This window comes from Phaethon aethereus (assembly GCF_964289735.1).
Source record: "Phaethon aethereus genome assembly, chromosome: 1".
NCBI lineage: Eukaryota > Metazoa > Chordata > Aves > Phaethontiformes > Phaethontidae > Phaethon > Phaethon aethereus.
In genome coordinates, this window is record NC_138575.1 from 94,405,330 (window position 1) to 94,422,168 (window position 16,839).

At 38.7% G+C, this 16,839-nt stretch overlaps 1 protein-coding gene across 1 annotated transcript in view; it reads left to right on the top strand.

Moving 5' to 3' along the window:
- Positions 1–6,946: 6,946 nt before the first annotated feature.
- F5 (coagulation factor V) overlaps positions 6,947–16,839 on the top strand; it is a gene marked incomplete at its 5' end in the record, with an annotated part of 33,862 nt that continues 23,969 nt past the window's right edge. The window contains 5 exons of the mRNA XM_081997389.1: positions 6,947–7,107; positions 10,171–10,262; positions 12,117–12,239; positions 13,504–13,716; positions 16,560–16,703. Of these exons, the coding sequence (XP_081853515.1) occupies positions 6,947–7,107; positions 10,171–10,262; positions 12,117–12,239; positions 13,504–13,716; positions 16,560–16,703 (733 nt within the window). The remainder of the gene's footprint in view (positions 7,108–10,170; positions 10,263–12,116; positions 12,240–13,503; positions 13,717–16,559; positions 16,704–16,839) is intronic.

Genomic DNA, 16,839 nt, shown 5'->3' on the forward strand with positions numbered 1-16,839 from the left:
GTCTAATAGCATGATTTCCTTTTTGGGGTAAATATACATGGGGTTGTTTATGAATTAAAATATTGCAGATGCATTCAGGCTTTAGCAGCCTCTTTCTGCCCTGTAAAATGTGAGTTTTTCATTAATGAAAATGGGATGAAAGGACCAATATATATGTTTTTATATATATAAAAAATAGTTCACTTTAATAGTTCACTCAAACATCCGGCTTGCATTCTGCAAGGTAATCTGAAGTTTGGTGTCTGCAACTGACTGAATTTACTGTTGGGTAGGAAGGTTGGTCCCTGTCTTGGCACAACTGGTCCCCATCTTTGCTGTCCTCTGGACCATGGCGTTACTTACATGAGAGCCTGTAATCAAGTTCTGTGTCCTATGCTTAAATTGTCTTTCCTCTGATATCTATTTTCACTTCCTCTTTTTTGGGCAGTATCTTAAGCAATGTCTGCATAAGTGAAGAGTAATGCTAGCTGAAACCTGTTAAAATCTAACCACACCCACTGAGTCATGCCATAGGATTTTCCCTATCAGACTAATTTCAAAGATGTTTTGGGTTTTTTGGTAACAAAGGAAGTAGCTGTCCTCCACCCAACAAATGAGGGGTTTTGGAGGGGAGAAGAGAGAGAGTATGACTTAAAATAACCGTCAGTGATGTGGTTGTTTTTTTTTTTCCGTTGCTCTGTCAGAATCTTTTGAAACATCCTTCTCCCTAGAAGGTGTCTGTTCTCCTTTAGGAGGGTGAATTAGTCTTTCACTGGTTTCCAGTATGTTAACAAACACATTCTTCTTTGTCAGGCTGTTGACAAAAGTGGCATGATTTTTATTTTTTTTAAAGTATAAGCTGATGAAGGCCTTTTTCTCTAACCGTAGCAGAAGAACAGAGGAGCAGCAGAACTGAAGAGAACTTGCCAATGGCTTCCATCAGCACCATGGTACTTAATGCCTTATGGCATTTGTAGCACAGAAATACCTAGTATCACAAAACCTGGTGCTTGGTGACTACTAATATGTGGTGTTCTGCTTGGCTGGATATTAAAGTGCCTGTACCTGAGCAAACAAATTTGACCTGGGTACACTTGCAGCAGTTGTACTGTATGTTAATCCTTTTCTTCTGTTTGGGACTAGTATTAAAAATTCCTGTTAGAAGCGAAGATTGCTGCTGTAGGAACTGCTATAAACATATGCAAACATAGTAACCTCAGTTATAGCTTCTGGCAAATCCTATATGGTCACTAGTTGTCTGTAGTTGTCTACATCAGAATAGCTCCTGAGAAGTTCTGCTTTGCTGGAGTCCCTTTCCTACTTCATATCTTACAGTTCATCTGACTCTTTACTTTCCTCTAGGTCTTGATTTCTTGATCTTTGAGTACATTCTAGTTTACAGGTGCTGCATGCAATGAAGATGTGGGTGATGAAATGAACATAGAAGAAAAAATCAAAGCAATAACTTCCAAGCAATACATGGAAAGTGCATTTTTGTATTTAGTCTTTTAAAAGTCCAATCAAAGCCTAAACTATAAATAATGAAGGGTGGAAATAGTGTTAAAGAATGAGGGCAATTTCAGCTTTGTCTGTTTTTAGGTATGGGAAAGTGGAGCTTGTTTAACCAGCTTGCTAACAAACAGCCTGATCCATTGCTAGAGAGCTAGAATGCTTTGAATTTGTCTGGATATTGTAATCTGGGTTTTTTAAAGTCCATAGGGACAGATGAAATTTAGCGTCTTACTATGCTAAAAACTTACTGATTTTGTGTTTCTTCCTTAAACATACTTACCTGCTTTCCTGTTGGAAAATAACCTTATCTGCTGCTAACTATATAAGAACGTTCCAAGTCTACCTTTAAAAAAAAAAAAGGGGGCACCTAGATGTAGAAAACACAACCATATGAAAGAAGAAAAAGTTAATTAATTCAAAGTGTACATATTGTTGGAAGTAGGTATGTTTACAACTATTTCTTAAGAGGCTCACTTTTTTGATAATCCACTTTCAGTTAAAAGAAGGATTTATGATAAAAAGGTGCAAATCTTCCTCGTTGCAAACTCTTGCAATCTTGTACCACCTGGTTAACATGGTGGTGTGGGCACTGGTATTCTTACTACTTCTATTCTCTACAGAAAGCAAGCCAAGTTGAATATGCTGCTAGACTGACTTAGCATGAGGGCAGTTGGTCCAATTTAGCATATCAGTTATAAGCCTGGGCAAATAAAGAAATCTCTTAGTACAGAAGACAAACTGGAACACAGAGAACACAAACATGGTTTAGAGCAGGAGCAAAATTCTATGTGGAGTCTAACTGAAAATTTTCTGGCAAAGTTTAAGCACACAGAGGAAAAAGTTTCTTTTGGGTCAGTCCAAAGTTTTGAGTCAGACATTATTAACGTAGTTTTTGAGGAGGAAGCTAGGGTATCCTCCTCTCTTTTTGTTCCTTAAAATGAAAATTTTTCAGTCCAAAAGCCAGTGGTCTTAGACAAATTTGTTGAAGTCCTGAAATTAGATTTTACAATATTTAGGAAACTCACATATTTCTTTTTCTTTGAAACTGTTTATTGTGTTCAGCATTTCTGTGCAAATAGTTTTGGGTACTGCTAAATCATTGGTTTTGTCAAACACATTGGCTGGAGAAACACCCAGTTCTAATTAAGGGCACTTGCATTTCTTCTAAGGAAAAATACAGGTTCAGAATGAGTGAATGTATTTAGCTTTAAACTAATGTGATTTTGGTATTTTCTGAAGCCTTTAGCACCAGACCAGTCTGAAATGCTGTTCTACATTCTTACTGCCTTGTAGTGTATATGACCACACAAGTTACAACAGCCTGCCTGCCTTTAACAGTTATGCAGAATGTGTTCTTACAGGACCTGCTATCAAATACAAAAAGCATATACGTGTTCCTTTAGAATAAGTTGACTGAAAGCCTCAGTTTCGCTGCCATCTTTTTCTTTTTGCGCATGTGGTGTTTGACATAGTACATGTACTTAAAATTTCTAAAATGAGCTGTTTCACAGATTAACCTTTCTTGGCTTTAGTGCCTTCTTCCAGAAGTGAAGATATTTATCTGAGGGCTTCTGTTCCAAGTTGTGCCTGGCCGATTTGGTAAGTGCCCCCTCTGTCTTTTACCTACATTCAGAACCAAGTGTTCACTGCTGATCAATAATTAACTCCTTGTTTTCCCACGAAATCCTTTCACCCTGCACTAAACAAACTACACTTCCTGGATCGTTGTGCATTGATTTGTGTGTTTGAATGAGAGAGGGGGAGATCTATGTTAGGGCATTATTAGCAGCCAATTCAATAGTTGTTTTACAACTTCTTCTTCTCTATACTAGCTCCCTCTCAACAATTGTTAAAACTGATGGCAGCCATCACGATATGGCTGCCTGCTAGCATTTAGGATAGCGTTTGTGATGAAGTAGAACCAAGTTTGTTGTGGGTCCTAATCTACAACTTGCAGAAAGTTGCAAGTTGCCCCTTTATAGCTCTTTTAAAGAGTTATCTGTTCTTGATTGCTCAGACTCAGCCTACACTATCCTGGGTAAAAAACTCACTGCCAGTTAGTTTTAAAGGTCAGCCTTAGAGCAGTACTGTGAGTATACTCTTCTTAGTATGTTTGCGCATGTAGCATAGCAAGAATTGGGGCCGTAATTACTGGGTGTTAGAACAGATGGTAATCTTCCCCAGTTAGAAGATGCAGACCTGCTTTTAGTGTTAAAAATTATTGCTTATGCTTCTCTTTCCACGCTTTGTTTTTATTTGGCGTTTCAATATCAGTACATCCCAAAGGTTCTGCTTCATTTTGGGAACAACATTGTTCATTGTGCCGCAGAGATTGTTTTGCCAGAATGGACTAGACCTGTTGTCCTCCATGCGTGGCTTATGCCCACAAGATCTTTTGATGTTGTTGGTGACCAAATGTAAATTACATTTGAATATGTGGGTAAGCAATGAGGATAAAATACGAAGCTTGAAACATGTGCAGTGTTGTGAAGTAAAAGAAGCTAAGATCATGGCTGTATATATGAATAGACAATAAAGTTGCGTTGTCTTGGAAGACTTCAGCCTGATGAATGTATTCTGTAGTCACTTGTTATGTGCTGAATAGTAATAGCTGGCAGGCAACCAATGCTAACTAAAAAAATTATGTGTATGTATTAGACTTTTACCCTGTCAGACAGGGGATATAATTGCAGACACTAGAAATTAATGGTCCAGTGAAAGGGAACAAGGTCTTTGGATTATTAATAATGATTTTCAGAACACTGTTGAAACTTCCCAAAGCCAGAGACAATGTGATGCAATAGCTTAAAGAAAAGAAAAAGGGAAAAATAACAGGCCAACCCAGATAACTTCAGGCAGCTCAGTCTTACATTGATCCTAAGAGGTGCAGGAAGAGGAGAAAATAAGAGAATAGCCAATATTGGGCTGTTTGTTCTTAAAGGATTAAAGAAGGGTAATAAATGCTAATCAGCATAGCTTAAGGGAAAGTATATCTAGTCTAATTTGATATTCTTCTTTAAAACTCTCAGTATTATCAGCCACCCTTGTAAAAGTAATTTCACTGATGTAATGTATTTTTAATTCCTTTTACCATTTGATTGGTACTGCACAATTAATTGGCTAAGAAATTTGAAAAATACAATCCCCCAAATTCAGCCAAACGTAAAAAAAGCAACTAATTGATGTCAGCTTTGATGATTCCCGGTTCACAGTCACAAAGCAAGGGGATTTAAGCAGGTACTCTGGGCATTAATTTTTAGCCTGCATTATTTTAGCTTTCATTATAGGGAAGAATTAAGTATTAGAAACCTGTAATGGAAAATTCAAATTCAGACATTTAGCTCATTAAACAGAATTACAGGAAGACTTCTTTAAAGTGTATTTTAGTTTCATCTCCTCAACCGGTCACAGAATACAAGAAGGTCTTCAAATCCCTGTATGGGAAGGAGCTTTAGGAACACTGTTGTAAAGCCCAATGGGTGGAGATTGGACTCAAACATGAATCGGTTTCTGTTCTGCTAAAGATGCATGATATTTTCTGTGTGCTTCTGTATGAATGTTGAAGACCTGGAGGTGAAACAAGCAAATGTAAAAGTGAAGCTCATTTAGGTTTAGCTGAATATGACAAGCACTTCAGCACCAGCTGCTTCCCATCAGTTCTGGATCGAAGGAAGGAATTGTCCATTTGCCCAGAGATTTCTTTCATAAAACATAAATTATGGGCGTCTTCACACCAACTATCAAACTTTTAAGCACCAGCATTGAAGTAGAACCTGAGCCAGAGACGAGATTGGGACCAGAGTAGAAATGAAACAAACATTGTAACTTTTTACTTAAAAATTATTGAAGTAGTTACTAAGGATTATGGTGAGTTATTTAATCAAAATGAGAATTAATTAGTAATGAAATACTACTGGACTGTGGTTACCTAAGACTTTCTCTTCAATATCAGTGCAGGCATTCTGGTCCAACTTAATTGTTGCTAGATTCTGGGTTTTGAATCTATTTCGTACATAATGTATGTGTCAAAGCAGCTCATGGAAACAAGTGATTAACTCCATGCAGATGCAATAGGAGGTAATTTAAGTTCAGTATGCTGCCTTGAAACTGTTCCATGATGTCTGTAGTCTTATGCTGTCCAAGTGAACACTATTGCTTTCAAGTTTAGGCAGCAAACTATCCTGAAGTCTTATAGGGGGCATTTAGCTATTGGTCTTTTTTTTTTTTCCCCAGCCATCTTCCCTATACCTTCTAATGCCATATGGTACCATATCGTTTGGATAGAATGATCAAGCTGCCAGTTAGACCATTCTGCTGTTGAACAATATTATCAAGCCTAGAATTGATTGGGTTTTCTTTTGAACTAGTCTGAGGAAATGTAGTCCTTATTTTTGTCTGGATCTGGAGTGGAATTATTTTGATTTGGGGCTTTAGGTAATTTTTTTCATGAAAAGATTAGCAAAATGTTGTTGAAAAAGTTGTTGTGATCTTCAATCTATTAAAAAAATAGGTAGGGATTTTTTCTTTTTCCAGTAATCCCAGTGTAAGGGGAACACAACAATTTTCTTGTTGTTTTGACAAACTTCTCAGCACTGGCAAAAGCAGGGAAGCATTTTTGGTGATACAGTTGACGTTGGTAATTAGCTTATTGAAAGTTTTTTTCCTAATCATTTCTCTTCAGGTAAATGTCAACTGATCTTAATCAGGACTAGATTAGGGTTCTATGGGCAAGTCTTCAGGATGACCTGTTGGCTGCCACTGAGAAGCCTGTTCATTATCCATTACCTGAGGTACTTGAGAGTATAGTGGGAACCAAACTGAAGCTGACAACATGTTTGGAAAGGTTTCTGACTTACTATTATGGGTATGCAGTATATGGTGATCTGAACTAGATTTGAACTAGATTTAGCTCTGCATCCATTTCTAGTCCCCACACCTAATCCTGCAGCATTTTTCCTTCTAACTGGGAATGATTTCTTAGGAGACATAGCATCTAATGGAAATTTCCATCAGTGCCAGCTGTGTGCTGGGTTTCTATTTTCTGGGAAGATAGAAAATATGCCCTGCTTCTTCCTAACCATGCAAGTCAAACATCCTGTAATTGTAAATCATCCCAGTAATTGTTTTCTGCCTCTGATATCCTGCTGCTTCAGCAGACAATGACCCAGCCACAGTCTGTACTGGGGCTGAAGCTGCTTCTCCTTGGTGCTTGTCTGTCACTGAAGGTGGTGTGGAGGAGGGGAAGGAAGGTAGTTTAAACAGCTTTTTATCTCTATTGGATCCCTGTCAGTAAGGGGAGGAGGAGGTGAAGAGCAATGACCTAAGCATAGCAAATGCTGTTACCCTCTTGCATCACAATTATTTCATTTCTGAGGGGAAGTTAGAAGCAGCAACAGCAATAAAAGCAGCAGTTTCTCTCTTGTCTTCCAGAGCAGCGTCAACAGGCATCTGTACCATGACACTCCACTGCATGCATCTTTTTCTCTTGCTGCTTCTTGGTGCATGGTGGCCAGACTCAGAGAAGCATGTGGTGGGAGCTGTGAAGGTCAGGGAGCACTATATAGCTGCTCAGATCACTAGCTGGACCTACAAACCAGAATCTGAGGAAAAGTCCAGGTAACAAAGTACAGGATAAGGAGGATGAAACTAGTCCTGTCTTGTGACTGAAAGTGTTTTATGTTTCCCATCTCCTGTGGAATCTTAGAGCCTGATTTGTTGACTTCAGAGGAACTTGTCTGACTTTAAACAGCATGATCTGAACTGGAGCCAGTGAAGTATTAAAAGCTCCTTTTTACTTACTTCATTAGTGGATAGAATTATTTTTATGTTTTCAGAGCACTTTTGTTAAATATGTTCCAGGGCTTGTTTTTATCATGTTTTGTGTGGGTTGATGCTTGTTGTTTGGGGGGGGTTTAATGTAATTATTTTAGGTATATGGATTTTGAGCAATGTTAAGTTGAGCCATGGTTTGGTAAGGTTTTGAAAACTTTCAGACTTCAGAATTTGCTGAAGGAATAAATACGTACCAATTTGGATAGTATCACTTTCACTTAAATCGGAGCCTGGTGAACTTTGGAACTAGCTATGTTGTTTCTGAGTTGTTCAGTAGTTTTTTGTGAAATGCTTATCCTGACTTTGGCTGAGTAAAGGTTGTGGGATCAAACATTGCTATACTACTTCAGTCAAAATACTAATTTCAAATTTTTTTTTCAGATAGCATTGCAGAATGGGCAGCCTACATGCATACACCAATCAAACATATAAAATATTTGTATTACAATTATTATCCTTAGAATTATAAATACTGTAAGTGCAATGCTACAGATGACAAAACTTGGATGTAATTTAGAATTCCATTTAAATTAGGCTTTATTCTTATGCTGTGTTCACCGTAGTCACCATATACAGCTTTTATTTGTTTATGAAGTGGCATGAAATGGTACAAATTACTTTCCCCTACATTGAAGGGTGTATTTGGCTACTACTGCATTTTTTTGTATTGGTGGATGGCTTGTTTTCTTTATTTTTTAGTTTGTGATTTTTTTTTTTTTTTTAAATGTGTTGCATTTCTAGATGTTATGGAAAGGACTTTTCCAGTTCAGGTTTAGACTTTCTAACCTGTTTTTTCAAGACAATTAAAACAACATTTCTATAATTTCTAAAGCTCTCCTTGGAAATTTAATACAACTGGTATAAGCATAATGTCAAACTGGCAAGACAGAAGAAAACAGGATTTAAATGTAGGAATATGAAGCCAAACGCTATTTAAGTATTGACCTAGGCATGTGAATTTAGTAGTTAGAACTTCATTCTGATCTGCACTGGATGCATCAATGTATCAACTGCTGTTCTGTTAAACATCACATTGTGGCTAGGCCATTTTCATGCAGTAGAGACCCACAAGACTGCCTCAAACCTCAGCTGAAATACTCTGTGATTAGCTAGGAGCTTTTCACACACAGTGCCTGTTGAGATACCTCGCGTAAGTGTTTAGAGCAAGTCACATCCCAAATGGGTCTGGTGAACTTTGTAGAGCTTACAAAAATGTAACTCAAAAAAACCCAACCAAACCCAACACCAAGATACTCACTGAGGAAGAGCTAATGGCTTGGATCCCAAGAGCATTTGGGTATGTAACTAGCTCTGATTTTAGTAGAAGCCGAGTATCTAAATACAGCCTAAGAATCTGATACTTTGCTGCTTTTGGCTCTAAATAACTGAAGAGAGGCTGAAAATAAAATGGGTTCTTCCTGAACTATTTCCTTAATTTTCCAATCATACAGGCTAGAAAAGGACACAAGTTCTTTGAGCGTCAGTCATCTTACCATCGTAGAGATTTATTTGCTGCCATGTACAAATGATATTTATAAGACACTTCAGAGCAAAGTGAAAACATATTATCTGTCCGTGCAGCGTTGCTGCTGCCATTCACAAAAATTACGTAAGCAGACCTGCTTGCATAGTCTGACATTTCTGAAGTGTTAGTAAGCTGTGTATTTTGTTCCTTCTAGCTATACAATTGGCATTGGTACATTTCCTCTTCCACCCTGTAGTCTTACATGCATATTCTATTGAACATTGCCACATTAGGGCAGCACTTGTCAATGAAGGTAATGGATCAGGTCCTTCCCCTTAAAAAGTGAAACAAAATTTTATCAGTGCCTTTAAAGCAAGGGGAATGAAGTGAAACATGAACTGTTTCTGGCTGACTCTTCTGTTGCGAGAGCAGGTCGCAGAGGGATTTATAAAAGATCTCTACAAAAAGAGATCTCCCCCTTATGGACCGTGGATGTCACTGAAGGCAGCTCACTGTGTTCTCTGCCCAGCCTCTCTGTGCTTGAGCCGCACATCAGCTCCCCTCTAGCAAATGTACCTGAAAGGGCATTACCAAAAAAGCAAGTGGAATGACTGTTGGATCCAGTCATCATACATACTGTAAGAAATCAACCAATAAATGTGAAATTAAATACATTAAATAATTAAATACATTCTCATCATTATTTCCATTCCAGAAGTGGTATGTGCTGGTTTCCTTTGGCTTGCCTAAATATTTTCTAAGAAAACATTGTGTGGTCTAGTGATTAATTTACATAACTAAGGACACTTGAAATGTTTCTCAGAAAGCAATTTTCTGACTTGCTGTCAGATCCTTAGTTGTCAGGGAACGGTTTTGTGCTTACCTCCAAGGTCATTGCTGCTATAGGAGCTTGCTGTTAATGCTGTTGTAGAATCCTTGTGGTGAGTCTTTAAGTTCAAGCATGGAGCTGAGTAAAGAGAAATAGAGGTTTCTTTCACTGTGTTTTGTCAGATGCTTTCTAGGTTAAGCATGGTCAAGACATCTTCATCTGCATCTTAAATGGACAAAACAAAGACATCTTCATTGCAGAATTAAAAGTACCTATAGAAATCACCAGCAAAATCAGGGGTAAACTGTGCTAGGTACTGTAATTGAATGCCCAATATGAAATGGCCTAGCTCAGGAACGTCATAGATTCAATATTGTAAGAGAGAGAGGGGAAGACGCTGTGAAGAGTTGGACTGTGTGCCTTGCCTTCAGCAAAATGTGCAAGTGATTAAATGTAATTCCAGGATTCATTTTCCGAGATATCCGTCAAGCAGCAATGGCATCTCTGGGAATCTGTGTCCTTTTAATTTGTTTTGTAACTCTCTTGGTTTCAGATTGGAGCATTCAGATCCTGTGTTTAAGAAAATATCTTACAGAGAATATGAAGTGGATTTTAAAAAAGAAAAGCCAGCAAATACAGTTGCAGGTAAACAGGAAGGAAATGTTCTGAGTGTTTTTGTTTGCTGCTTGTTATAAAGCCAGTAACAAGCCAAGCAAGCTTGTATTTTTGTGTCCGTTATTTTGCACATAAACCAAACAGGCACAGGGGATGCAGTCTCTACAGTGCACTAGGCTTTCAGAAACCATAGAGAGGTTGGATTTGCAGAGGCTGGGAATCAGTGCTATCTGCAAATTAATTGCACGGTACAAAGTTGTTCCTTTTTTCTTTTTCAGCATCTGATGAGACTTCCCATACACATTTAGACTTGTACAGCACAGTCACAGTGGTGACACTATAAATTCACATGGAAACAGCTTAAGGCCTGAGGCTAAATATGTTTCTGATAGATCAGTGGAAAGGAAAAGAAAAACTATGAGGTTGGGTGTGAGAGATCTCCCCTTGCCTTTGCGTCTCTTATTGCTTGAAGATGCTTTAAATGGATGAAGGGGAGTTCTCGTACTTATCATAGAATCATAGAGTAAATTGGGTTGGAAGGGACCTTTAAAGGCCATCTAGTCCAACCCCCCTGCAATCAGCAGGGACATCTTCCTCTAGATCAGGTTGCTCAGAGCCCCGTCCAACCTGACCTTGAATGTCTTCAGGGGTGGGGCATCTACCACCTCTCTGGGCAACCTGTACCAGTGTTTCACCACCCTCATTGTGAAGTATTTCTTCCTTAGATCTAGTCTAAATCTGCCCTCTTTTAGTTTAAAACCATTACCCCTTGTCCTATCACCACAGGCCCTGCTAAAAAGTCTGTCCCCATCTTTCTTAGAAGCCCCCTTTAACTACTGGAAGGGTGCAATAAAGTGTCCCTGGAGCCTTCTCTTCTCCAGGCTGAAAAACCCCAACTCTCTCAGCCTGTCCTCATAGGAAAGGTGTTCCATCCCTCTGATCGTTTTTGTTGCCTTCCTCTGGTCCAACAAGTATGTATGGTACTTGTGTTCTGATACTTATGCAGACTATTTATATAGTCTGTCTGCACTTCATATTAATATATAAAATAACTTCAGATGTTAGATGTTCAGATTTAGATTTCAAAGTAAATGTGTGTGACGTTGGTGATAATGAAATTGCTACAAGTTACTCTGAAAGGTCTAGTCTGACCTGATTCCTTCCAGTTTTGTTTGTTCCCCGGTGTTTTCTGAAACTGCTTTTTTCTTTTCAGAGAAAAAAAAATCTACAAAATAGTTCACAAAGAAAGAGACAAACAAGCCAAGTGTTGTTTTAGCAGGTTTCTTCCATAGCTTGTTCCTGCAACATGGAGAGTAGGGATACAGGCCCCTCTTGAAACCTTTTGCAGTCTACGTCTCAAGAAATTTGCAACATGGAACTGATTATTTCTTTAGATAACATTTGGGGATTGAAAGATCTTTTTGTTCTGTGATTTCTGGCCTTAAGAGTGCTACCCACAGTATTGTGCTTGAACGCCTTTCTCTAAACTCTTAAACTAGAAAATGTCTGCCTTCCTGAAACTGTTTAATTAAATAGTATGTGAAGGATTCCTAGAAATTCCCAATGAACCTCAATATGAACTTTTTTATAAGTTTTCTGTATCTGTAAATAACTTTTTTTTCCAAATCTATCATTTTCCTGGGACTTTTAAGTGTGAGTTGCCAGATAATTTATAACATTCCTGACTGAGCTGCAGGTTTTAAATCCCCATGTGCCTTTTTATAGGTAAATCTTCATTGCAGTGGTATTACGTTCTCTGCCTCTATTAATTTTGCAACTTGTACTTTGATAGCTCACATTCCCTAATGGGGAGAGAACTCTTTGTTTCACTAAACATACTGTTTTGCTCACATTTTCCTCTCTCTTTATCTTGAATAACTACAGGACTTCTGGGACCAACTCTGCGTGCTGAAGTGGGAGATACTTTAGTAGTTCACCTTAAGAATATGGCTGACAAGCCAGTCAGTATTCATCCCCAAGGCATAGTTTACAACAAAAATGCAGAAGGTAAATACTATAAAAACTCCATGTTTTGTTCATTTATTTGTAGACTACTGCATGAAATATTGAGAGAGGCCCAGACCAACGTTTGAGGATACTGTAACACAAATATCTGTTGATCCTGGATTAATATTTCACGTTCATTGTTAACTCCTTTCTTGTTCATCAGTGAAACATTAGGAATATGAGTGTCATCTGACATGTGCAATCTCCTGACCAGCTGCCTGTGTGCTAATACTGTTTCACAGAATCACAGAGTGGTTGAGATTGGAAGGCACCTCTGGAGGCTGTCTGGTCCAACCCCCATGTAATTGGCAAAATACTCTATTTCAGGGCATGTAAACACTTAAACAAAGGTCTTAAACTTTTCCAAATCCCTTGCGATAGCATATACCAAGGTGTTATTGGTAAAGGAAGATGACAGTGCTGATCATGTTGTTCTGATACTCAACACTTCATGTTCAGCGTTGTGGTGTTTTGCTCCTGGAACCCTCATGAGACTAGCAAAAAGAGATCATAAACTGTGACCAAATTGACAGTTAAATGTCTGCACTAGCACAAAGTGAGTTTGCCCATGCTTCTTGAATTGCCCTGCCCTAGCTGCTGTGCCAGAGCTCTGACCTGTAGTTTACAAATCTATTCAAGGCTTTGTTTGTTGTGTCGGTACAAAAAGGGTTTTGCAACCCCATCTCATGGAGTTGAACAGAACATATTATTGGAAGTGATAGGCAGTTCAGTTTGACTATCATATTAAGGTGCCTTTTGTACCTAGGATTTTGATTCTCTGTCTCCCCTTTGTCATATTGCAGGTTTGTTGGATATGGTAGGCATACATATGAGCCATTACTGCCTTCTGGATATGTAGCGCACAAAAGATCTAAGGCAGCAAGGCAATGCTAGCCTGTGCAATGGCTTTATGAGAGAGAATTAGAAAGTTGATAAAGTGGGCAGTATTCCTCCACAGTGAGCAGAGGCTGAAGCTTCATGACATCCTAACCCTACTCAGACTGCTGAAGAGCCCAACTTTTTGGCAGTGATGACAGTTCTAGGAAATCTTTAATCTCTAAGAAACAGGATGATGGAATAGCTACTCCCTCCTATGCTGCTCTCCACAATGTGAGTGGAGTCACGAGTTACCTCCTTGAAGCTGAAGCATCATATTGGCAAGAAACAAACCAAGCTTTTGAAATTGATTGTAGAAGAATATTCCAGATGTTTTAATTGCTCTTTTACTTCTTTTATGCCACCCTACTGACTCTTTTCTTGACAGGCTCCCTGTATGATGACAGAACATCACTTGCAGAAAAAAGAGATGATAGTGTACTTCCAGGCCAGGTCTACACATATGTGTGGGATATAACAGAAGAAGTTGGTCCAAGAGAAGTTGACCTTCCTTGTCTCACTTATGCATATTATTCTCATGAGAACATGACAATGGATTTTAACTCTGGTTTGATTGGAGTGCTGCTTATCTGTAAGAAAGGTAATGAAATGCTTTAAGACTACTATAAGGTAATAGTTTCATTTCTTAGTAAAGTTAAGGTTGTATGATAGCGAGGGAAGATACATTATTCTCCTTTTCACATCGTTACATGCAGTGTAAAGTAAATGGTTTTCAACACCTTTCTTTTAGATGTTAAAGTTTTAAAATGCCAGCTTTCATGCAGATCCATCCTATAATTATAGGATGGACAGAGAGCGCTATTAATAGATACATTTGCCTGTTCTGGTTGCATTTTCAGTTGCTTAACTGCTAAATATATGACCTCAAATTTCCTGTCTTAGAATAAATATTTTTTTAAACCATTCGAAATGGTTCAGCCATTCCAGAGATTAAGGCAGGAAATAATTGTTCTAAAGGCTGTCTAATCAAGAGGCTGTAGCACTCTCTCTTCTTTAACAGGGGTTTGAAATTGCAGAGCAGCGTGTTATTTTGCTAGTCATTTGAAAATATGGCCAACTATAACAGATTATAAGTCTTTGAAAATTGCTTTGCAGGCGATTAGGGACTTGAGATTTTAGGTCATTGAATTCCATCTCCACTAATACAAACTGGTGTCTTGTAGGACTTGTAAATAACTGCAAGGTACACACCACTGATTTGAGGGAAGATTGAAGCAGCATACCACTGCATAAACTACTTTAACTACTTGCTGGTCCCTTAAATCCTAAATTTTTCCAATTATATATCCTTCTTTTAGTGAAAGCTCTGAGTTATTTAGCTTGATCCTCTTTTCCCTGCAGTTTGAGTCAAACATTTTGTATAGACTGCAGACTGCATGGACTTGGACCTTGAAGCTTTCCTGAAAGTAGACTTAAAACTGGTTCAGTGTGGGTTGTACAAGGGCCCTCTTCTCACTGACAGATAGCCATTTAATTGCAGAACACACCCACTCGTATTACCTCAAGGATGATATGCTTATATGAATTAATACTAATGCTCAAAGGCATTAGTATTAATTATGTTCCTCCTGAAGTTTTTTGAGAATTAGTGCTTTTAGTATTATCTAGGACTTGCTATTTTCCTAATTTTCTTGGGTTTTCTTTCTCTGTGTTCATGTGTGTATGTGTGTGTTACGGCATACTGGTGGAGTTAATCTGGACAAATGCTTTAGAATTGCTTGCTTGCTTTCCTTCTCAGGCTTCTCAAATTCATGCATATATTGTGGGCTTGAGTTGCATATGAGTTTGAGGTGGATTGGTTTGACCACTACCTTCAAGACAATTTGAGCATATGTTTGTAGCTAAAGCAAAGATAAATGGCTAACTAATCAGATTTTTAAGATTTCTGAACAGGTTTTCTTTGACTGGGCACTGTGTCTGGTAGGTGTGCAACATGCCTGTGCATTTTGTCTGGCTGGGATGGAGTTAAGCTTCTTCACAGCAACTCATACAGTGCTGTGTTTTGGATTTGTGGCTAAATAGTGTTGGTCATACAACCACGTTTTAGCTATTGCTGGACAGTGCTTGCACAATGTCAAGGCTCAGCTAGTAAGGCTGGGGGTGGGTGAGAGGTTGGGAGTGGACACAGCTGGACAGATGAACCAAACTGGCCAAAGGGATATTTTCTACCAGGTAACATAATTTTCAGCAATAAAAACTGGAGGCAGAGGAAGAAGCAGCAGCACGGGGGGAATGAGGGGTGTCTTCCAAGGTGTCTATTCCTGAGAGACTGGCTGGGCATCAGTCTGCTTGTGGGAGATGAGTGATTTCCTTTGTATTGCTTGGGGTTTTTTCTCCTCTTTCCTTCACCTGTTGAACTGTCTTTATCAACCTACAAGTTTCCTCACTTTTGTTCTTTCTGTTTTATCCCCTGTCTTACTGGAGGCGGGGAAGCATTGAAGTGGCTGTGTGGGTGCTTGGCTGCTGACTGGGGTCAACTCACTGTTGACGCATTAAGAGCAGCATAGGTGGTACACCATCGTAAGGTTATAAAAGTGGGCTTTTGCGTTAAAGCGCTGACTGAATGTTCTTTGCATGGCAAGCAGATAAATACTTCTGTTGATCTGAGACTTCTTTTGTGCAGGAAAACAGGACTTTGTAGCCTCTCATAAATAAAAAGGATTACGTTAAAGATAACTGCTTCCACTGCCAGTGTCTCTTCCTAAGTAGAATAATCAGCAAGCTCCCAAATTTTTAGTTACTGCGATCTAGAGGGACATCTATTTAGTCCTATGTATTGAAAGTAGCAAATGGAAGTTTCTGATGCAAGCATTCTACAGAAAGAATCAGTAAATATCACACCAGTTCTGTGTGTCATGTCCAGAATAAATTCTACCTGTTGATAGAAATCACACCTGTATAACAAACTCAACTAGATGGTTTCTTATAACTCCTCCAATTCAGCAGTATTTGTCAGAGTCTTCTGCATGTAAAGGTTGTTTGTTGAGTAGTCAGTTTTACACTTTTAAAAGGAGCTGGTGACCTCAGTGTAGTGCTTGAAGAGGCAGTGTTCACACTGCAGGTGACTCTGCCATCATTCTTCTTGCCTCACAGTCTCAAAAGAGAGGCCATCGTCGGCAGAAGGCTGTTTGGCAATCCCTACAACATATTGCCAGAATTGTCTGAGGCAATTCATTGCATCTTGTTCAATCTCCTCTGACATATTACAGACTTTTGATTTTGTGGTTACCCAACCCAAAAGTAATAACTTTCAGAAATAAAGCCACTGTATGAGCGTTCTTTAGGGTCTTGTTTTGGTCAGGCCTAGCCAGTACATGCTAATGGGTGAAGCAAGCTCATTAAATAAACATTAGTCCCACTACATTGATGTGAAAACTGCTTTACTTCTACCTCAAATTAAGACCTGTTGTTTCTTCTTCATAGGAAGCCTAAATGAGGATGGGTCACAGAAACTTTTCGACAGGGAGTATGTACTGATGTTTGGTGTGTTTGATGAAAACAAGAGTTGGCAAAGATCAGCATCACTCAAGTACACAATTAATGGCTATACTGATGGAACATTACCAGGTACTGTTCAGGTTTACGTGCAATGAAATTAACATTGAAGACTGAATATTACATTTGTTTGCTTTTTTGCAAGGGAACAGGAATATGGAGGAATGGGATACAGCTTTTTTTGAACATGTCTGTGAGCATCTAAATT